Genomic DNA, 23,119 nt, shown 5'->3' with positions numbered 1-23,119 from the left:
CTACACATGTGTAACAAAAAGGATAGTCAGTTTCTCAGCAAGTAGTTGTTCAAGCTAAGTGAGATAAACCAAGGAAGTGCACAATTACTAGAAGATGTTTTCTTATAAATGAAATTATACACCATGGCAATTCACCAGCTGTTAAGGCTTTCCATTTCAATCCCTGCTTTTTAAGCTGTTCTTTTGGATTTGAGTTGTACAATTGTATTGTGCTTCATACAGACACATCCCAGATCATAGTTCATTGCTCTGGAAAATATTTTACTATATATATTGGTCTGGCTATGAGCCATCCTGTGTTTATGTAAAGCAAACCACATTATCATAGATTGCTTGCACACCTACAAAAAAATATCTAGAGCTTACTAGTGGCCCACATCAGCCTGTGAAACTGGTATAATTTTGTCTTTAGAAATTCCATCTTACAGTCTACCCATTCAAAGTCAATCAACAGCTGTCTGTTGGTGGTCTGCATTGCAAGTGTCCTATGCCGGAAACCAGGCCATTTGCCGCACTCCCATCGGGTCACAGCCTCTTGTTGAGAGGTAGGCGGTGGTGATCCTTGCTACACGATGCTGGACAAGACACCAAACCCTGAGTCTGAGTCTGCTCCCCAGAACTTGCTTTCCTGATCACTTATGATTGGTCCAGGATGGGCAGCCAACCTGAGTCGCAACAAGCAGGGAATCGTGTTGGAAATTTGGACTAAGTCAGAAAGAGTCAAGTTGGCCTCTCTAGGATGAAAACCACAGAAGTTTTGACAGCAAGAGAGAAGAAAGAGCAGAGGTGCATAAAGAGAAGTCAAGGGGAGAAGGTAAATGAGGGACAGTGAAGTCACTCCAGTGCCTCATCTGGCTGGCTCCCAGCTACCTTCCTGACCCTGGATTCCATGAGATATCACCAAGAACTTGCAAGGAATTCCCCCCTTGACTCAAGTTAGTTGAAGTTTACTTGACACAAGTTGGTGTTGGAAGTCAACATAAAATAAGATAATAATATCATGTAAAAACTGCCGTTTTCCAGAAGAGGAAACAGAGAGCAGGTAGTTAAGTCCTTGCAGGAGATCACACACCAGGCTGCCTGGCCCCTGGACCAGAGGATTAACTTCTCTATTGTTTGGCTTCTCCAAAGGGACACAGAGGGAAAGTCCTGACAGATACGCATCTGTGTCTTCACCATACCACTTGCTTGGGGCTAAATATTGGCCTTCAGTTTCTTAATCTGTGAAATGAAGTTAGAAAAATTGTGAAAATAGAGTTGTTGCAAGGGTTAGGGAGATAATATCAGTAATATGTTACTGATATCAGTAATATGTTCAGTAGGCATTCAGTGAAAGTTATTTCCAATCTGTTTCCAATTTTTCACTCAGAAGTAATTGCAGTCACTGGAGCTCCTGGCACATTGTAAAGGGCAGTGGTAACCAGCATTCTTCTGCGTTTTTACTGTTAAATAGGGTGCTGAGATCGACCTTCCTCATTGTGGTAAGGGACCATTCTTCTATTCCTGGTTTACTACAAAGATTTTTGTAGATGACTGAGACCAGAAATGGATGGCAGATACTATCTGGTAACTTCAGCTTCTAACAACAGCAAAAGCCATACGATTTTTGTCTTTTGATTTCATAATTCATTTTTCTACAGATTTTATTTATTTGAGAGAGAGAAAGAGGGTGAGAGAGAGCATCAGAGGGGAGAAGGTCAGAGGGAGAAGCAGACTCCCTGCAGAGCTGGGAGCCCAATGTGGGACTCCATCCCAGGACTCCTGGATCACGACCTGAGCCGAAGGCAGTGGCTTAACCAAATGAGCCACCCAGGTGCCCCCATAATTCATTTTAACAATAGTGTTGTTAATAGAATACTGAATATTAAACTGTCCTCAGTTTCCTAAAATTAAATATCTTTAATCATTTTGCATTGTTCTGGGAATGGGTTGGTAGGTTCTCATGTTTTAACTATAATTTTTTAAATATATACGTGAAACGTCTTTAGTGTTCTTTCTTTTGCTTTTTTCCAGATTCCATTTTGTGGTGATGGTAGCTCATAATGATGAATTAAGAAGTTTTCTGTCCTTTTCTGATTTCTGGAACTACATAAATAGCAGAAGGGTTTTCTATCTATCCATGGAGGATTTGAAAGAATGTCTTTAAATACGTGTGAGTGCGTGTGTGTGTGTGTGTGTGTGTGTGTGTGTATCCAGTCCCAGCATCAATTTTGTATATAGTCTTTTCTCCTTATAATTTTCTAGTTCATACTGTGGTTCTTTGCCTATTTAAGTTTTCTGCTTCTTCCTGAACAGATTTGAATAATTAATAGTCTGTTAGAACATTTACAATTTCCTGGAATATTCCATTTTTTTAAACATTGAGCTGAAAATTGTGTTCTTGTGTAATATTTTCATCTACTCCCTATCTGTGGATACTTACTGCCTGCTGAGATTACAGTTCTTCCTTACCAGGCCTTTGGGGGCCACCTGTCAGTGAAGAGGGTCCTCGGCCAGACACCTGTGTTGATGTTTGCGCTCTTCCTGCTTTGGGTGGTCTCGGTCATCTCCATCTGGACGGTCACAACCCCACCATAACACTACAAGCCTCAGCTGTAAAGCTTAGAGTCCAGTTAGAGTGGGCAAGCCTGTATTGGGATAGAAGTAAGCTGTGTTTGTATATACAGGATTGTGGTCATCATGTTGGGGACTGGTCAGTTATTAAGCGGGTCAGGAGACAGCCCTGGGACAAAGCACTAGTGGAGCACACTGGCCTCAGGGACTTCAAGACGTCTGATTACCCTGCAAGCTTCCCCATCCACAGTGCCTCTCCGCTGAGGTTCCCTTAACCTCCACTCTCTTCCCAGTCGATCGTACTTGTACGTTGATGTTTGCATGTTATCTCCTGCGAAAAGAATTGACCACTTGAAATATGCCAGTATGAAGTGTTATTTAGAATTATGCTCATTCTATGGGATCAGAGGATGTATTCATTGTAACAATGTTTATAGTAGTTGTAGGGTAGAAAACCTTCTGAGTCTGAAAAAAGTCTCATGAAAGGTAGTGGAGGTGGGTTAGTTGAAAATTCCAACTGGGGGGATCTGAAAAAAAAGTCACAGCAGAGTCTACAGTTAGGTGAAAGTCTGCTTAGATGGAAAGAGACCAGGGAGACCCCAAGTCTCAGAGGCAGGAGCCAGAGATGGGCAAGGCCCACATGCTGAGGAAACTGTGTGCTAGACCAAGCAGACGAGCTTCTGGTTTAGGAGCAGGGCAGCCGTGGGATCAAGCTCCAGCAATCAGCCAAGCAGGTTATTAGCGAAAATTCTAGAATATTATTAAAAAAATCCCAGGATTTTCCCCGATAAGGATTTAAATCATTAAAGGCCCATGTATCTGGAGGTAGCCAGACCTACAGGACCAGTTCTTCCCAGCGGAGACCTGTTCTTTGCTTGTGTGTGGCAATAGTAAATAGCCGTGTAGTCTCAGCTTATGCTTACCACAGCAGGATTCCACGGAACTCTTCCTCCTGACTCTGAGCACAGCTGCCATGAAGGACTCATACTCAAGTCTTCTACCTCCTGGAGTATATTGGGCACACATTAGACCTTCAGGTGATATCTCTGGAATCTTGAATGGATAAGGAGACATGGTCCAGAAAGCTTTCTATGTCCTTGGGTTCCGGTCCTCCTCAGGTTCAGTGTGGACTGTTTATCTGGGCTTCCAGACTTCCCCTTTACCAGTGCATTTCTTCTCTTGTGTCCTTATACTGTCAGCTCTGAGAAGAGGACTCCAGCAGAAGGGCTGTCTTCTGGTCCTTGGGGGAGAGGAAAGTTCCTTTAGTACATACCAAGCACGCAGGTGTGGTTTACAGTAAAGCGTAAGAAGGAGGAGAATGGGCACTTCCCTTGTGTCATCAATTGGCAAATTCTGTAAACAGATACTGTCAAGAAACACATCAAATACAAGTACAAGTTAAATTTTTTAACAATGTGAATTTCCACCTGCCCTTCAATTTTTCTGCCTTGTCTGTGTTTCAGGTTTAGGTTTAGTGGTCGTATCCTAGGCCTGGCTTTGATCCATCAGTACCTTCTTGATGCCTTCTTCACAAGGCCCTTCTACAAGGCACTTCTGAGACTGTAAGTGTATTACTGTAGGCCGTGGTCCACACACAAAGGCCTGGTCTCCCTGGTACCTCGGACTCTGTCCCTGGTTTACCCTAACCATTCCTGTTCGTTGACTTTTCTGAGTGCTTAGACATCACATAAACTTTTTAATACAATATAAGGGCATTTGGAGTTTTTATGTAAGCATAGGAGAAGACTATTAAAACTTCATATAATGGAATGAATCAGTTTATATAAATAATTACAGTCATATTGCAAACTTTGCATTACATTAAGTAGAATTAATCTGTCTAAAACTTCGTTGTTTTAAAATATTTTTTAAAAAACATTTCTCCAGTTGCCATCAAGAATCCATGAGTTAATAATCATCCCATGTTTTTTACTGGAATAATTGCATTCAATTTCACAATTGAATTTCAGATTTCAATTTGAAAAACAAATTTTCAAAAACAAGCATTGAATGCACTGAAAAGACTCATCAGTATATTCCAGAGTATCAAATTGTTGGAATCAGTCTGTGTTGTTTTAGCCAGGCTGGGCATCTGTTCGGTTAACAAACTGGTTACGTTTTACCCTTGGAATGCATCCAGGCCCTGTGATCTGAGCGACCTGGAATATCTGGATGAGGAGTTCCACCAGAGTTTGCAGTGGATGAAGGACAACAATATCACAGATATCCTAGACCTCACGTTCACTGTTAACGAAGAAGTTTTTGGACAGGTTTGTGAGATGCGGGGCTTGGAAAGAGCATTTGTTTTTACTGTTGAACATTCACATGACACAAAGTTTACCACCTTAATTGTTTTTAACTCTGTAGTCCAGCATTGTTGAATATTGTCACACTGCTGTACAATCTCTAGGACTCGTTTATTTTGCACAACTGGAACTATAGCCATTAAATAATAATTCCTCATATTTCCTTCTCCCCAGTCCCTGGCAACAGCCATTCTACTTTCTCTTTCGTGAATTCGGCTGCTCTAGCTACCTCATACAGGATTTGTCTTTTTGTGACTGGCTTATTTCACTTAACACATTGTCCTCAAGATTTGCCTACATTATAGCACATGATAGGATTTCCTTATTTTTAGGGCTGAATAGTATTCCACCGTGTGTGTGTGTGACATACATTTATTTATTTATTTATTTATTTATTTATTTATTTATATAAAAAATTTATTTACCCATTCACCTATTGATGAACGCTTTGGTTTCTTCCACATTTTGGCTATTGTGAATAATGCTGCTGTGTACATAGGTGTACGTTTATCTGTTCAAGCCCTTGCTTTTCATTCTTTTGTTTTTAATCTAGAAAAGAAAGAATCTCATTCATTTAAAATATAATTCATTGAGGACTACTTTCTTTAGTAAAGCTGCCCATGTCTTCTTCCTTCTTTTCCTTTTCATGACGTGGATCTACTTTATAGATATTTTGAAAAACAAAGTGATAATGGATTAGAAAACATTTTTATGAAATGTGAAATACATTTGGAAGGTATTTATGTGATCTGTGCCACTACAAAATACTTCTTTTTATCACATCTAGATATTTGCTCCTCCAAAATGCATGTATATAAATATTATTTAATAAGATAAAGCTTCTTATTTTTTCCATCAGTATTTATATATTTTTTAATCTTCTGGGTTATAGTTTTATCAGGTTAACCATAACCTGAGTCATTTACAAGAGATTTCAAAAGCCTGTGACACGTGATAACTTGTAATGGGTCGTTGTGAGAGTGGAGTTGGTAGGCTTTGGAAGTACCTATGAGCACAAGTATAAGCACAAATATGGGCAGCCTGCTTAGTCCAAGTGTGAGAGGCACCCACTGAACTTGGCGGCACCCATACCATAGTCAAGAATTTTGGACAGGTCCTGGAAGATGTCAACATTCTGTTGAATTTCCTCTGTGTAAACATACCTCTGAAGAATACCCTCTTCCATATTTGAGAATTTTTTTTTCTTTTTACAACTGTAGAGGGCACATTTAAATGTGTTCAAAAATATATGATTTTTTGGGCCCCTGACTGGCTCAGTTGGTAGAGCATGTAACTCTTGATCTTGGAGTTGTAAGTCTGAGCCCCATCTTGGGTATAGAGATTACTTAGAAATAAAATCTTCCCCCAAAAAACAAAAAGAATATACAGTTCACTGGACTCTCCTGCCATGTACTAGGTGAAAGTATGAAGTACACTTCCCTGTGCATAACTTCTTTTAGCCCATTCTTTACATTTGCCTTGTAGTAGAGGGTAAATTTGTAAAATAAGCTCAATCATTTAGCAAGTTTTATTAAGACAATGGAGTAGCCATCTTAAAAAATTTTAAGTTAAAAAAATTTTAAGTTAGATTCCTTTTTTTTAAATTTTATGTTATGTTCGTCACCATACAGTACATTATTAGTTTTTGATGCAGTGTTCCAAGATTCATTGTTTGCGTATAACACCCAGTGCTCCATGCAATCTCTTCCCTCTTTAATACCCATCACCAGGCTCACCCATCCCCCATCCCCTCCCATCTGAAACCCTCAGTTTGTTTCCCAGAGTCCATAGTCTCTTGGTTCATCTCCCCCTCTGATTCCCGCCCTCCCTTCATTTTTCCCTTCTTTCTCCTAATGCCCTCCCTGCTATTCCTATGTTCCACATATAAGTGAAACCATATGATAATTGTCTTTCTCTGCTTGACTTATTTCACTCTTCTTAATACCCTCCAGTTCCATCTATGTCGATGCAGATGACAGACATTTATCCTTTCTGATGGCTGAGGAATATTCCTTTGTATATATGAACCACATCTTCTTTATCCATTTGTCTGTTGAAGGACATCTCAGCTCCTTCCAGAGTTTGGCTGTTGTGGACATTGTTGCTATGAACATATGAGCATATAGCCCTTCTCTTCTCTTTAAGTTAGATTTCTAACCTAACTCATTATATCACAATAAATACCACCTAGATTAGAAAGCTATTAAAAATAAATAAATAAATAAGAATGATAGAATTTTTATTTTTAGTCTTCCAGTAAGGAATGCTACTATAGATGTGACACAACTTTCAAAGTCATTAAAGAAGAGACTGACATAGTGAGCTAAAATTACTATTTAATTCTGTATGTCAAAAATACAGCATAAACACAGTAAGAGCGTCATAATATTGAATAGACTAAAGCTAGTCTTTCAACATAGAAAGAGATTCCACAGACCAATAGGCAATGATCAACAAGTAGATCATTAGCAAAACATAAGTGATTCTCAGAAAAGGAAATAATCTCCTTCACAAGTTGTAAAAATGTAAATTAAAGTATAGTGAAATGCCGTTTTCCCTTACACGATTGTCAAGAATCGGAATGGTTAGCAATATTCCATTTGGGAGGTGGTGTAGGGAGCAGACATGGCTGCACAGGAGTGTAGGTGGGAGTAAGTGGAAGTTTGGTTCACTCCCTGTGAAAGGCACCCTTATGATATCTACCCTCATTCTAAATGCACCCGCCCTTCTGGGTATTGTATGTAAGTGATTAATCACTAATTTCTGCACCTGAAACTAGTATTACCTTGTATGTTAACTAACTGGAATTTAAATAAAAAAATAAAAAAACAAATGCACCTGCCCTTGAGTCAGCACCCATGTCTAGGAGTTTGTCCTACGGATTCACACCTGATTCAAATGAGTAATGTACTATGATCTTCACCACACCCTTGTTGATAGTTGCAAAAGATCTGAGTACTCTGAATGTCCAGAAATAGAGCACTGGCTAAATAAAGTCTGATACATTCACACAATGGAATAGTGAGCCAGCGGGATGAGGGGCTGAAAAGTGCAAGACATCCCAGCCCATCAGCTTCCTTGTAAATCATAGATCGTGAACGGGATATTGCAACAACAACAACAGAACAGAGTAAGTCAGTTCTGAATTGGTTCATGACAACTGTCAGGGTCCATTTTTAAGTGAAAAAAGTATGGTGATGAATAGTGTATAAAATATGCTATTTATGGGGGAAAGGAGATGATTTATACATGTTCCCTGCTATATTGGTCAGTTCTCCCTGGAAGAGAAGTGAGGGCAGTTTTCTCTGGGTAGGGAGACTACACGGCTGGGAGATGAGACGGGAGAGAAGCTTGCTTTTCACTCATGACTTTTTATACCGCTTGAATGTTACTCCCTGGACCCATATTACCTACTCAGAGAAAAATGAAGTAAGCTACACATAACTGAATACACAAAATTAGAGGGAAAAAATAACACTGAAAATACAAAAGCATACTCCTCTTGTGTGTGGGGCACAGGAACAACTCAGAAGTTCATGATGTTCCCAATGAAAAATAATAAGGATGTGGTGTAGATCTAGAAAAATGTCTCTCTGTGCACAGTGTAAACAGATCTCATTCTTCTTCAAACGAGGTCGCTAAGAACAATGACTTTGGTTCTGGAGAACTGAGTCCTAGCCCTTCTTTTAGCAAGTTATGAGATCCTGAAGAGCAGACGAACAGCTGCCGGTAAAGGACATCATAGGCTTTTCCTGGGTGTGTTAGTTGGGATTAGGGTCAGCTGTCTGTGAGGAAACCCAAAATGACCCTGCTGAAATTAACAGTTTATTTTTCTCTCGCATCCAAGTATAGAGGCAGACAAGCCACGGCTACAGTGCCTACCGTGGGCATCTGCACTCGTGGCCCAGCCATCATGGTGGGACCTGAAGCCGCAGGACAAAGGAATGACAGCCCCTCCCTTCAAGGAGGGCCATACAATACTGCTGCTTACACCGTACCTGCCAAGATTTAGTTACCTGGCACACGTAGCTGCAAGTGGGGTTAGCAATTAGTTTTTAACTGGGCAGCTGAAAATCAGAGGTTCCATGGAATGTGGATACTGAGTAGCAATTAAGATGTTAGAATTAGCCAGTATTTTGTAACTAGCACTAGTCACCTATGTGATAAAAATAAAAATAACCATCAGATTTCTGTGGACTGCTTGTTTAGGTACCTAAGTCAATGAATGCCAAATATACATATCTACATTTCTTAAACCCATGGCTAAATAGAGTTATGCCTCATTTCTTACAGCTTCGAGTGGTGAGCTGAGCCCCTTAAGTGACTGACAACTCCTTAAAACACCAACACTTTTTTTTAAGATTTTATTTATTGATTTGAGAGAGAGAGACGATGAGCAGGGGAGAGTCAGAAGGAGAAGCAGACTCCCCACTGAGCAGAGAACCCAATGTGGGGCTTAATCCCGAGACTCCAAGATCATGACCTGAGCTGAAGGCAGCCATTTAACTGACTGAGCCACCCAGGCACCCCAACACTTCCTGATAAAAACGGCTAACAGGTTATCTACCCTCTTGCCTTTCAAAAGATAGAACACAGATCATAGCTTTTCTTAACGATTCATTTGTCCTACAAGCACCACTATACAAAGTGGCAAGGTCATTCTCTGTTTCCTTTCTCAAGGTCAGTCTGTCATTCTTCAGTCAATATTACACCGGCTATAAAACCATCTTCCCACCCTCTGCTGTTTTCCTGCCAATGACCTGCTCTGGGTGGGGAGGCTGGTGGCTTTTGAGGATGTGATCTAAGTGGGATTTGGGGGAATTGAGTATAAGGACTTTCCAGTCCATCTCTTTCCCTGGGACAACGAGGGGCATTTTCCTTTTATTTCTGTTATGCCTCTTGAGTTAAGGAAATATGCTTCCCTTTAATAAAACAAACAAAAATGCAGCTTTCCAGCTTCCAGCTCAAACCATCATCTGAAAAGAACCAGAGCTTTTTTTAGTAACTTCCAGAAAAGGAAAAAGACTGAAGGAGGCAATAATGCTGAACCCATGTGAGGAAGACTTTTTATAAATCGTTTGTCCTCCTAGAATTGACATGTGTCACGGCCAGATGAGCTGAGTTGATAAGCAACGCCATCTTTCTGTTTGCTCACAAGGTAACGGAGAGGGAGTTAAAATCCGGAGGGGCCAACACCCAGGTGACGGAGAAGAACAAGAAGGAGTACATCGAGAGGATGGTGAAGTGGCGGGTGGAACGTGGTGTGGTACAGCAGACCGAGGCCCTGGTACGGGGCTTCTGTGAGGTGAGGCCCAGGCCCGGCTGAGGAAGACAGGCTGCGGTCAGGGCCCTCCCTCGTCACCAGCACAGCTTGTAGGGGGAAAGAAGAAGAACCAAGTCAGGCAAAGGGCTCGGCTCCAGTCACCACATTGCAAAGAGGAGACCCTTGGGACAGAGGACAGAGGGGTCAGAGTTCTCTGGGAGACCTAGCTCTTGTGGTAGGTGAAAAATGTCTTCACAAAAATGGTGTTGCTGTGGCCCCGGTGTGGCAGTTAGGAAAACACTCAGTATCTCCTGTCAAGGTATGTGCATGCTGTGTGTTTCCTTTCATTCAGTGAAATGAAAATAAGTGACCTGAAGGCATTGGAGGGCACTATCCGTTCCTGCTAGATTTCCTGTGTTATAGTGTCACTTTGTGCCATGACCAAGGTGGTAAGTCAAGAGGACAGGGACAGCTGCCAACTTCCCGTGCACCAAATGTTGATATCCTTAACCTTTTGCAGTTTAGAAACAAGACGCTGTAAATGTTTTCTCGGGGTTCGGGTCTTGGAAGGTTTTCTTTCCCTGCCCGTGATGGAGGACAACATGGCTCACTGGCTTGTCTACCAGGAGCCTGATTGGAGGAGCTGTGACTTGTGTCTGATCTATTTGAAAACAAAGCGTAAAATCAGAGCTCAGAGCCCTAGCTAAGGAGGTCCTTCCAGATCTTTGAAGGCAGGAGGAAGGAACTGAAGGGAGAAAGGAAGGGAAATACAGTTGTTTTAATATAGAATGCCCTTTCTAGGAAATAAGTCATAGTTTTATATGGAAGAGAGGATACCTTGTAAGTGAAATGATCATAGTAGGAGCCCTCAGTTCACTTCAACATGTTGGGGGGACCTTTTGCCTTTAAAATGCAATGATACTTGGCAACTTCAGTGCAACCAGAGAAAGTCAAGTCAGATTTGCTCATAAAAGCGTTCTGAGAGGGACTTTCAGAGGTAGTGAAAACCCTGGAGCCTTTTTTGAGTTCCCAGCTCATTGATGGTTGTGTTTCAGAATGTTTAAGTCATGACTTCGAACTTGAACACGAAAGTACATTGGTTTAAAAAAGAATAAAGTTGGAAGTGATGGTCCGTTTCCTAGTGTAAAACCACAGAAGTGATAATAACGACTAGAACTTCAGCGTGGTTGGACCTGAAGCCTAAATGTGTATTTCAGGTTGTAGACTCGAGGCTTGTCTCCGTGTTCGACGCCAGGGAGCTGGAGCTGGTGATAGCTGGCACGGCGGAGATCGACCTGAACGACTGGCGGAATAACACGGAGTACCGGGGAGGTGAGCCGAAGGGCTGGCCTAGATGCAGTTGTCTGTTTTTAAGAAAACGTAGACTGCGGTGAAATTAACGTAGCCACTCCTTGTCTCACGCTCACCAGGCCGGAAAACGGTTGGTGGGGTCCCAGTTGTTCACATGGGAAGCAGACATCTCTGAGGACATCCCTCAGAGCATAAAATCTTATAAAATGGCCATTTTGTAAATCAGCTTTTGCTATAAAACCTGACCTGGGTGCACAGATTGCCTTCGACCTGTGTGAAGGCCCACGTTAGAGAACCTGGCAGACCAACAGGAGCAGTTCGGTCCTCCTCACCCCTGCGGTACATGTCGCCTCTCTCCCTTCCTCCTCTCCTCTCTGCACATGCCCTCTGCTCCCCTCAGGTTACCACGACGGGCATCTTGTGATCCGCTGGTTCTGGGCCGCCGTGGAGCGCTTCAATAACGAGCAGAGGCTGAGGTTACTTCAGTTCGTCACGGGAACGTCGAGTGTGCCCTATGAAGGCTTTGCAGCCCTCCGGGGAAGCAATGGGCTCCGGCGCTTCTGCATAGAGAAGTGGGGGAAGATTACCTCTCTCCCCAGGTAGGCGCTCCTGCCGGCCCTCACGAACCCACCAAAGAGGGCCACACACTTTGATATTGGGGTTTGGGGGATGGTCCTTCGGGATGGAATTCTTTCCTGCGACCCAAGTTACTCTTATATGACTTATTGGCGAAAGGCACCCGTGAGGAGTCTCTGGGAGGTGAATTTAGACCATATTCTTGGTTGTTTTTTTTGATGACTGAGAGCATTTAGGCTGTAGTGTCATGGCCTGTGTGTCTGTTGTGGGAAGCCTTCCCAGCTGTCTGTAGCCCAGTTTAACTTGAGGAGGAATGTCTCAGCAAGTAAGGGAGGGAGGAGAGGCTGGAAGCCCAAAAGAAGCCTTCCAGCTCTGTATCTGTCCTTCTCCGGCACATGACTTGTACTCGGAAGGATGGTTATGCTCGTACGTGTCACATTTTTCCTACTGTGTTTTGAAACATGAGAGGACAAGACCATGTTTATCTCAAGTCTCTGTAGTGACTTCAGTATAGCAAGCTGTCAAGGAGATGATGGTGAGATAAACGCACTAAGGGAGACACTAGGGATCCAGGCAATGTAACAGAAGGAATTCCCTCCACCACGAGTTCTAACACTTCCTGGATCCTTCCTCGACCACCTTGAGCAGTCTTTTCCTGCTCAGTGAAATAAAAGGGCACCTCTGCATAGGTACCACAGTAATAAATACTGTTCAACGACAGAAGAAAAGACTGATCCATATTATTTGCTTCTGCTATGATATTTTCTGATTATAAAAGATGATCCACATTTAATTCAGCTCATTCCACATGGCCTCCTGGACACTACTGCTAAATCCTAGTGGAAGGATCTACTGAACTATGATTGGCATCCAGACCTCCCAGACCTTCCCATGTCCTGAAGACTCATCAGCTGATGTCAGTTAGTGTCAGGAGGCCCAGGAAACAGAGTACATGCCCACCTGGTCAATGACAGCCTACCATCTTGGCACAGTTTCCAGCCCTGGCTTCATGCACTTGTTCAGCAGACCCTTGGTGCTCATTCGCATGGGTCTGCTGAGAGCTGAGCATACTGAATTAAATCTGGCAAGAAAATAAGGCATAAAAAGGCAAGGTTTCCATTTATGTAGTTTAATGACAGATTCGGTAGATGAGGTTATTTGGAAACAGTCTGTTTTTAGAGGAATTGGTTTGCCTCACTATTTGATGATAGCACACGCACCCCCCCCCCCCCGCCCCACCAGCATCGTGTGTACCCTGAAGAGTGGCTAAGACACAACCGTCTACCTTCCCAGAAGAGCTTATAGTCTAGGAAGGAGCACAGCCCAGTAATAGTAAGTTACAACACGAAGTGGAATCGGAGAAGCACTGAGAAGGAGGGTAAATGGAAGGTACCGGGAAGGTCTGTAATGTAGAATACAGACCAAATCCCGATTGAGTTGGGAAGGGGACATGCCACAAGAAGATGGCACTTTGGTGAGCACTGAGGGGGCAATAAATGAGTAGAGCAGAGTTCCAAGCTGAAGCAGGAAGGATCGCTGAACCAGCGTGGAGGTCAAGATATCCAAAGTGATGCTCACAAGGGATGTGATTGAGAAAGATAGTTTGGTGGGTCACAGGGAGAGGGCTGTGTTGAGGAAGCTCTGTTTTACTCTTTAGGAAAGGGAATAGGAATTGCTTTTGTCATTTGGAGGTCACAGATTGAGCCTAAATACATATTTTCTTTGAGAAGCTTTGAAATATACATTAATACTATTAACCTACACAAGGAGGCTGTAAGATGGACATCGGGCTTATCATTGAGCTATTCACATCCAGGCCAAGGCATGCCTGAAAAAGCTGCCGTTCTGCAAACTGCAGAGAGGATTCCTTTGGGAGACAGAGACTTTGCCTTGGGCCAAGAGGGTCCCAAGAAGCAAGTGCTGAGATGCCTCAGGGAGGACAGTAAAAATGACCCCCTGGATAGTAACCCCTAACTAGTCTTCCCTGTACATTTTCTGAAGATCCAAGAACCGAAAAAGCTCACCAATGTGTTCAAAGAAAGAAATAACTTCTGACTTCCAAGAACAGTAGTTTGGGTAGACTAGCCAGACCACATGGTAGATGGCAAGAAGCCCAGAGCTAGCAGAGCACCAGGCACAGGACAACCCGGGACTTCCCAGGGAACAGAAGCCCAACGCACACTGCCCAGACTGGGAGGAAAGGTGGTCTGAAACTACATTGTTCTCAGATTTTCCCCCCATAGAGAGGCAGCTGGCTTCCCAGACCAGAGTGCCAAATAGCGTCACAACCAAACCCAAATCATAGCCCAGGCTAAATAAAACCTTACATCAATTCGAGTCCTTGCCTCCTAAAAACCGTAGGAGGGTTAGGAAGGAGGACTATGAGAGCAGTGGTTTCCAGGGAGTCATTTTACAGTGTCTGGTGAAGAAACTTCCGTACCAGATGGGCGGGATAGTCACTGGGGTTGAGGTCAAGGAGCTGGCAGGTTAGGGCATTGAACAGCCCGGTCACCATGTGGACTCAGGTACCACATAGTTTGGCGGGAAAACTTGAAATGGGAAGGATTTAAGCAAAGAACCAGAGGTTTTAATAAATATAATTAGCTGGCAGGTCAGAAGGTATGGAAGATAGTTCGAGATCACTGATTTTCAAACTTTTTAACCATAGGCCACAGAAAGAAATACGTTTTTTACATAACATTACAACCCAGTCTGTGCATATTTGCTTTGTGTATGTGTGTGTGTGTGTGTGTGTGTGTGTGTGTCTGACATACAAGTTCCTCAAGATGACACTTTACCTTCTTGCCGGCAGATAACATGCTGTATCTTCTAATCTATCCTGTTGAATTGAAATAAAATGCAAGATAAAACCTGTAGTTAGGGCACCTGGGTGGCTCAGTGGGTTAAGCCTCTGCCTTCAGCTCAGGTCATGATCCCAGGGTCCTGGGATGGAGCCCTGTATCAGGCTCTCCGCTCAACGGGGAGCCTGCTTCCCCCTCCCCCTCTGCCTGCCTCTCTGCCTACTTGTGACTCTCTCTCTCTGTGTCAAATAAATAAATAAAATCTTAAAAAAAAACCAAAACTGTAGTTATGGGGGGGCGGAATCTAAGAGAGTCAAAGGAACAGAATTTTTTGAACATTTGATTCCCTTCTTTTTTAATTTATTTATTCATATTTATTGAAGTGTACTTGACACAGCGTGTTCCATTAGTTTCAGGTGTAAGCATTGTGTACACGTCTGTAAGTTATGCTGTGCTCACCGTGAGTGTGGCTACCCTCTGTCACCTTACAACAGTATGACGATGCCATTGACTGTATTCCCTGGATCGTGCCTTTTATTATTGTGACATTTCCATTCCATAACTGGAAGTCTGTACCTCCTGCTCCCCTCTCCGCATCTTCCCCATCCTCCCACCCCCGTGCCTCTGGCCACCACCAGCTTATTTTCTGTATTTATGAGTCTGTTTCTGCTTTGTTACTTTATTTTCTAGATTTTCTAGAAAATTGTTACTTTATTTTCTAGATTACATGTATATGTGAAACCATTTAGGATTTGTCTTTCTTGGTCTGGCTTTATTTCACTTAACAGAATACCCTCCAGGTCCATCCCTGGTGTCACAAATGGCAAGATCCCATCCTTTGTATATGGCTGAGTAAAAAGAACAGCAATTTTTGATTAAGGATTTGAAATAACAATCTAGAACTGGCAGTGGGGAGTGAGCAGGGCTCACCCACATCCCAGAATGTGGCAGAGTGATCGCCGGCTGTCTCCCTCAGGAGCACTGGGAAGCGATGCTAGGACTTGTAAGTCATGTCCAGAAAGGAAGAGTGGGAGAGTTTCCTTACTATGTAGCAAGGACTGGGGAGGCGCCAAAGAAAGGAAAAGCAGGGAATTTAGAGTAGACGCTGCACAAGACAGCATGGAGATGGAATAAAGGAAAGGAGACAAACTTCAGGGTTTACATTTGGAGTAGGGACCAGGGATTACAGAACTGTGGGTCAGGGGCAGATTAGCATAAAAGTTGCAAATGGAATTCTAACCACAGGCTTCACTGAGCACAAGCACGGGGGGGGGGGGGGGGGGGGGGGCCTGGTTAAGGTGGGCCGGGATGGCTCTCAAGCCGGCTAGGAGATGTAATTTTGCCCCCCTACAGGACATTCAGCAAAGTCTGGAGACGTTTCTGGTTGTAGGGGGAGGTGCTACTGGCATCTGGCAAGTAGAGGCCAAAGATCTTTCTAAGCATTTTCTGGTTCACTGGACAGCCCCTCCCAACAGAGAATTCGTTTAAAATGTTAGTGGTACCAAGCTGAGAAACCCTGCTCTGCGGACCATAAGGCTTCAGGGAGCCATTGGGAGTTCAGAAAAGAAATTGCCAACCACTGAGAAACCAGAGAAGCCAAGGGGAGAGAGATGTTCAAGAAGGCTCTTATAGAGCCCGAGGAAGTGAGGGTAGAGAAATGGGTCCCTGGATTGGGAACCAAGAGGTTCTCAAAGAGGATGAGAAAGAGTAGGTTCAGTAGTGGCAAGAGTGAGAAGCATCACAGAGTGAGGCTGTGGTTGGGTGGGGAAGAAGACGGCACGTAGGAAGACCGGACTTGGAACACTGGCCTCACAGCTTGCTGAACAAGCAGCCGCGGGGGGCAGGGATTTGCCTGATGTTAGTAGTGTTTACTTTTGACCAGCCTCAAAGTGGTCTCTTGGGGGGAGAAGCATACTGTCCTTGGCCTTGGTTACCATCTTCATCAGTAACTTGAAAAAAAGAAATAGAGGAGACAGGGCGATCAGTAGTGCAGATGATACAAATTAAAGAGCAAATAATACAGTGATTGACACAATTTAAATCCTGAATTAACCGCAAAATGCTGGAATCCTAGATTAACACCAACCGAGTGAAAATTGACCTGGCAGGATTGGAAAGATCCGTGTGGAGTTCCAAAATAGCAACCGCACAAATGGGAAATCCGGGTGACTCATCTGCCAGGAGTTCATGTGCGGAAGGCCGAGGGGCTTGAGTCCCCACAGGTGCGACATGCTTCCTGCAGTCATCCGCAGTTGTGGCCACATTGAGAGAACCTTGTGTCTAAATGATGAATCACGGATTATAAGAGGCATTTACGTGTATTCTAACATTGCTCCTCACAACAGATCCCTGAGGCACACAGAACATGTTATTACCCCCATTTCACAAGGGAGAAGACTGAGGCTCAGAAAGACTAATTGACTTTCCCAAGGGGATAAAGCTAATAAGCGGCTAGACTGCAGTCGAAAGAGACGTCTTCCAGCCCTGGTTTTGGCTTTCCCCAGCACCCCAATGCACCCCAGAGCATGGGGCCCAGTGCCCAGGGGGAAAAGTGAGCAGGAGCTCTGAGTGGGCAGAACCACTCCAGGAGGACGGCGAGCATCTAAGAATGCAAAACTGAACCGTGACTGGATTGTGTATGTTCATCCTAGTTCACAAACTAGAATCTGTTTAAGAGTGTTAACCAAAGCTGGTCATAAAAACAGTAAAAGCCATTCAGAGAAACTCTGGGTGTTCACACAAGGTCTTAAAGAGTACCATTTGCTAATGCTTTCAGATTATTCCCAGAAATTACCTTATATAGAATTCATTTGGTTTGCAAATAGGGATTTTTTTGCTGTAACATTTCCACTGATGAGTGCCACTTAAAAAATAAATAAATAAAAACCAAGATGATGATGTCTGCTCACATCTCACACCTCACTAGTTCAGCTAGGTTCAAAAGCATACCTGGGATGTTCCTGCCCCACTTAACATAGCTAGCCAGAGCCCAAAGTAGTTTTAATCTTTCTAAACATAGAGAAGCCGCTGACATTGTCATCCTGCTCATTTTCCTGAGTGCTTTTTCACTTTTACTCAAATTAGTTTAGGTAAAATATTTTAATTATTCTCTTGTGAAGTCAACCTAGGCCTACTGAAATATTAGATCATAATCTGAGACCTCTACTAATCTTGGTCTGTTTTTATGCTTCTTCCCAGTTAAGTCCTTGAGGCCTAAGGCCAGATGCACTATTATCCTCTACTCACCATTGGCGCTTGTGAGGGGAGGAGTTTGGGGGGTAGTTTCCCAAGGACAGTGAGGGAGCTATGACCAGGCAAAGGAGGAATGGATGTTGAGAGGCAAACACAACAGTCTCCTTCCCCTGAGCCTCCATCTGGAACTCTGAAAACAAAGGTATAAACAATACACAACTTCCTTGGGGATCTTGTAATTAGAAGAATTCCATATCCCAAATGAAATTCAGATGAAGGGAGAATGGTCTCTTCAGTTAGAGTTTTGTTTATTTGTTTATATATATATAGTTGTGATATGTTATCTTCTTCTCTTTTATTTTTTATTATTTTATTTCATTTCCTCTAAATGTGCCCCTTTTTGTGCTGGTTGGCTTCTCAAAACACCGCTGCAACACACCGCCCCTTCGAGGGAGCAAAAGGCATTCAGTTAACCGAGCGGCACCCACCCACCTTCCTCCCTACCTAATGCAGGCCATGGCCTCAACCAGAGAGTCCATGAAAACAGAGCCCATCTGACAGGGAGAAACTAGTCAGGTGACTTGAAGTTCCACAGGAGGCACCTGTTGTGGTCTCTTGGGCTCTCCACTGAACCCCATACAGATGACACAGGATCTGGTCCTGGTGGGGGAAACCATTCCTTGTCCAAACCAGGTGCTGTCGTGCGTGGGCCCTGAGGATGAATATAGGATAGGACAAGTAAGGCAGAACCCAGGGCGCAGGCATGATCCGGGCAACCAGGAAAAACTAGTCCATGAGCTCAGCTGTCCTTGGAAATCCACGTGCCCGTGTCAGGTTAGCTGTGTCGCACTGCAAGTGGGGGAGTCTGACCGTCTCCAGGGCTCACCGGACTTGATGGAGCTTTGGATGTCAAGACTCCAGGGCATCTCGTGGCAGCCGTGCACTGATGCACGTAGTTTACTGTGGCCCAGAAATCAGAGCTGGACAAGGAGACGTGGAACTGTGATCCTCTAATAACGATCATGCTTCGGCCGCCTTCACTGGTCACATCCAAGTTCACCGCTCAGATGCAGAATAGAGCGGACCCACAGAGAAGCCGACCGATCCTCTAGTACAGCCCTGCATTAGTATGGTTTGCTTATGAAGGCAAACCGTCTGTTACCATTACTCTCCTCCCTCAACTGGTTTATGTGTGTCTGGAAGGCTGTTGTTCTTAGTTGCAAGATTAAAACTAGTTACTTCATGGTGGTCCGAAATCGTGGTTGCGCTCACTTTGTACTCCCTTTTGCTTCATAGCTTCTGATCACAGATACATGCAAACGCCTTCACCAATCTTTTTTCCCCATTCAGGGCACACACGTGCTTCAACCGACTGGATCTTCCACCGTATCCCTCATACTCCATGTTGTATGAAAAGCTGCTCACGGCAGTAGAAGAAACCAGCACCTTTGGACTTGAATGAGGACCTGGAAACTCACCTGACATTTTCCTGGGATGATCCCCGTGCCCTTTCCCTAAATCAACTCTCCTTTGATTTTTGGTATCCCATGATTTTTATTTCAGACCAAATCAGGATTGACAAAAGCTGTGCATGAAGAACTGCCTTCTTCTGAGATCCAACCTTCAGGCTTATCTCCTCTATTCTCGATGAACTGCTAGCCTGTATGCAATATTAAACAGCAGCCATCTCAAGGTCTGTGTGTATCTCCACATACCTCCATTACTAACAGTGAAATAGGAATGCAAACTATGCTACACTTGACCAAATGGTAATCAAAGTTTACTTCCATTTATATAATTTTAGGGAAATTTGAGCATTAAGCATTCCGAGCTTTTATACGCCCATGTCTTCTTCTGAGCAGAGCCACCATTTTTTTATAATTTCTAACAACCAACTCCAGGTCTAGGAGCCAATCAACAATTTCTTTTCCTCCCACTCTCCTTTTGCCCCGCGCATACCATCCATCCAGAAACAGCAGTGGCAAAGCTGAAATTTTTATACGTTCAACTCATGAGTCCTGTGTGGCATCAGTCCCATCAGCTGGAACTGGCCTTAGACATATGGTGCAAATACCACACTTTCCAACAAGTAACAACAATGGGAAAAACGCCCCCTGCTGATGCAACATAGTGTATCTCGTTGGTTGTGGGGATTGTGGCTTAGCCTGAGTTTAGAGAAGTCCAGGAGGGGCACAGCCCCCGTGAACACTCACCACCAAGAAGCAGAAGCTTGTGCACATGAAGGAGATCTCATTACGTAGCCTGAAGCCCGAGGCTTCCACCCCCATGGTGATGTGCAGTAGAACGTGTCAGAGCGAGCAGGAGAGAGGGAAGAAGGCCACGTTAGGTTGGTTTGAATACCGGGGTTCTATTCTGTTTTCCTTTGCTTTGCTCTGTTTGGCCAAGCTATGGTTCTCCTTCGCAAAGGGAAAAGAAAACGTAAAGATCGTCTCATGGCTTTTGTTAAAGGGAAATGGCAAACGGACTTTTGTTTTAACTTTGATGTTGTTATTTTCATGCTGCGCTTTTTTTTTAACTTTTCTTTGCTGTGGTGTTCGAATTCCTTCACATCGGATTGTCCACGGGGACACGTTAAACGAGAAGCTGCAGAGAGTGATGGTGCTTGTTCGGGGTCAAGGGCAATATAATATTCCTCCTTCATCCGCAGCAATCCTCCTGGAGCGGACACCTAACACCCCAAAGGCATGTAGTTTTGTCAAAATAAATATCCAGTTTCTTTCACCGCTCAGTGAGGAGATAGCTCAGAAAACTCAAGTGTTTTCAGAAAAACAGTTGCCGGCTCCAGAGACAGACTAACCTCTTGATTACATTTGGAATAAGCCTAAACTTAATGGTCATTTCTATTTTTCTAACCTTGTTATCCGTGTTGTCTGAAATATCTCATAAGTGAACGTGTTTTTCTTCACTGGGAAAAGAAGAGCTAAAGGCCCCTCCCCCACTGTTGAGATGTCACATTGTTACTTCTAATATATTAAACAAGGGAGAAGTGTGAGAAATGAAATGTAAGACAGAGTTAATCCCACAGGAAGCCATTCCTTGTGCTCATGGTATCAGTGTGTGTCCAGGCACTACATTATGTTTCCTGGAAACTTCTTCTAGTAAGAATTCTTTATAATGCACCCCTGGCTGCTGTGTATCCATAGTCAATCAGGAAATAATATGTTACAGAAGTTGAGCTTTCTGTTGTTGTCTGAAAAGAATATTTACCAAGATAAGATGGAATGTGTAAGTCACATAACATAAATTTGGGGGATCTATAAAATTCAGTACACATTTCCGTATCTGAAAAGTTATGGGTTCCAAGGGAGCTATTATTTATAGAATAATGCACATCATCTCACCATTTTACCTCTTTGAACAGCATCTCTAGTATAGGGGGCATCTTTCATTTTTAGAACTTGGTGTTACCCATGTGTAAATACTCTTAATTCAATCACTTGATTCCTTTTTTAGTACTTACCTTATTTGTTAGGCATTGGCAAGGGAGGAAGGTGTTCAAAAGACGGAACAGGCTCCTGGGGAGCTTTGCAATTTACACAAATATCTAATTAACATATTAATTAGATTCCTTGATACCCATTCTACCCATACACAGAAGGAACGAGGTATCCTAGGAAATATACAGAGGTAGATATCTTGGACATGAATGGTTTGTCAACTAAGTTTTCCTTCTTCCTGTTCCCCCTCCTCCCACCGGATGCCCTGACTCTAAATGTATCCCACAAAGCTTTGCAGGATCAGTATTTCGTAAAAATATAAAATTCCAAGAAGTACCGATGTCAAAGTCAGCTGAAAGGATGCAAAGTTTGCTTAACAGGGTCCCAGATTCTGTGACAGCCTCGCGTAGAATCCTGAAGGAAGGTAAACAAAGAGAAAAGCAGTACATTCAGTTGTTATGGAAAGATCCTATGATTTCTCTATGTTCCAAGTGATGCTTCTTTAGCTATTACTCACTAATATATGAGGCTAGAATACATGAAAATCGTGTGTGTCTAATTATGCCATTAATTCCACCAACTGGAGGTGTGAGCCTCCCCCAATCATATGATGCAACCAGGGAGGCAGATCTGTTTTGTTACCACTATATTTTCTTTTTTCATTTAAAGTATGAGTTTTCTCCATGGAGACATATAATAATATCAATCACTTAACAAACCACCATTCCCCTAAAACACGACCTTTTAGAGCTAGTTCTGGTAAGAGTGTATTAAGCTTAATTGGGGAACAAACAACAATTAATAAGAGAAAACATATATTTCAAGTAGAAAAATACTTGTAAAATGCTATGAAGTATTATAATTTCATGGATAGGACATTTTATTGTATCATACAAAGACAGAAACTGCCTCTGCTGGGTCAGGAGTTCTTCATAGCTTCCTGTGTATGGAAGTTGGCAGCAGTTATGAGAACTTTTTTTACTACCATCGTAGCACAATTGTTTAAAGGGCAATGAGGAAATTGAGAAAAAGAGAAAAGGGATCCTTTGGCAGATTTTTAAATCTTTTTTCCCTTTTAATACATGACCATATGTCTATTAATGGTAAGTATCTTTGTGTGGCAAGTTGATAAGCCAGAATTTCCAGAACAATTCTAATGTTCCAACTATGATATTTGTCAGTCCATGTGTCAAACCATGTGTCCAAAATTTGGGTTCAAAAAATTTCTGTTGCCACAAATGTTTTCCCAGTCAAGATGAAACACTTTCAAATGAAAGTAGTTAGAACTTTACATAAAAAATGTGGTGCTTTATTATTATTATTATTATTATTATTATTATTATTATGTACTTCAGTGTCCAGTATTAAAACTACTGCAATACTATATCATAAAAATCTGGGATGGATATTCTACCCATCATACGGTTGAAAAGAGAAAATGTTATTTTCCTGTTAGTGACATGTAGTCCCTTTGTTCTCGTAGAAAAAAAGGTGCCTAGAGGTAGTGTATAGAGTAAATCTTGTTCCATTAGCCTACTTCCTGCAGCTTCCAACTTACCTAAGGAAATGTCTATAACGGTTTTGTTCAAAGTCTTTGTTCTAGTCAGTAGCAGGAGAAGTCCACAGAGTTGGGCTGCTTTTGCTTCCATCAACAAGAAA

General features: G+C 42.9%; 1 protein-coding gene across 4 annotated transcripts in view; it reads left to right on the top strand.

Moving 5' to 3' along the window:
* Positions 1-22,762, top strand: part of HECW1 (HECT, C2 and WW domain containing E3 ubiquitin protein ligase 1) — a 455,383-nt gene extending 432,621 nt beyond the window's left edge. For all 4 annotated transcript variants that reach the window (XM_059397215.1, XM_059397212.1, XM_059397213.1 and 1 more), the window contains 6 exons: positions 4,017-4,115; positions 4,694-4,823; positions 10,018-10,164; positions 11,340-11,454; positions 11,834-12,032; positions 19,353-22,762. In XM_059397215.1, coding sequence (XP_059253198.1) covers positions 4,017-4,115; positions 4,694-4,823; positions 10,018-10,164; positions 11,340-11,454; positions 11,834-12,032; positions 19,353-19,464 — 802 coding nt within the window. In that variant the 3' untranslated portion in view covers positions 19,465-22,762. The remainder of the gene's footprint in view (positions 1-4,016; positions 4,116-4,693; positions 4,824-10,017; positions 10,165-11,339; positions 11,455-11,833; positions 12,033-19,352) is intronic.
* The last annotated feature ends 357 nt before the right edge of the window (positions 22,763-23,119 follow it).

The sequence above is a fragment of the Mustela nigripes genome, chromosome 4 (assembly GCF_022355385.1).
Source record: "Mustela nigripes isolate SB6536 chromosome 4, MUSNIG.SB6536, whole genome shotgun sequence".
Classification (NCBI taxonomy): domain Eukaryota; kingdom Metazoa; phylum Chordata; class Mammalia; order Carnivora; family Mustelidae; genus Mustela; species Mustela nigripes.
The sequence above is the reverse complement of the archived record's forward strand: the minus strand, read 5'-3'. Positions and strand labels throughout refer to the sequence as shown.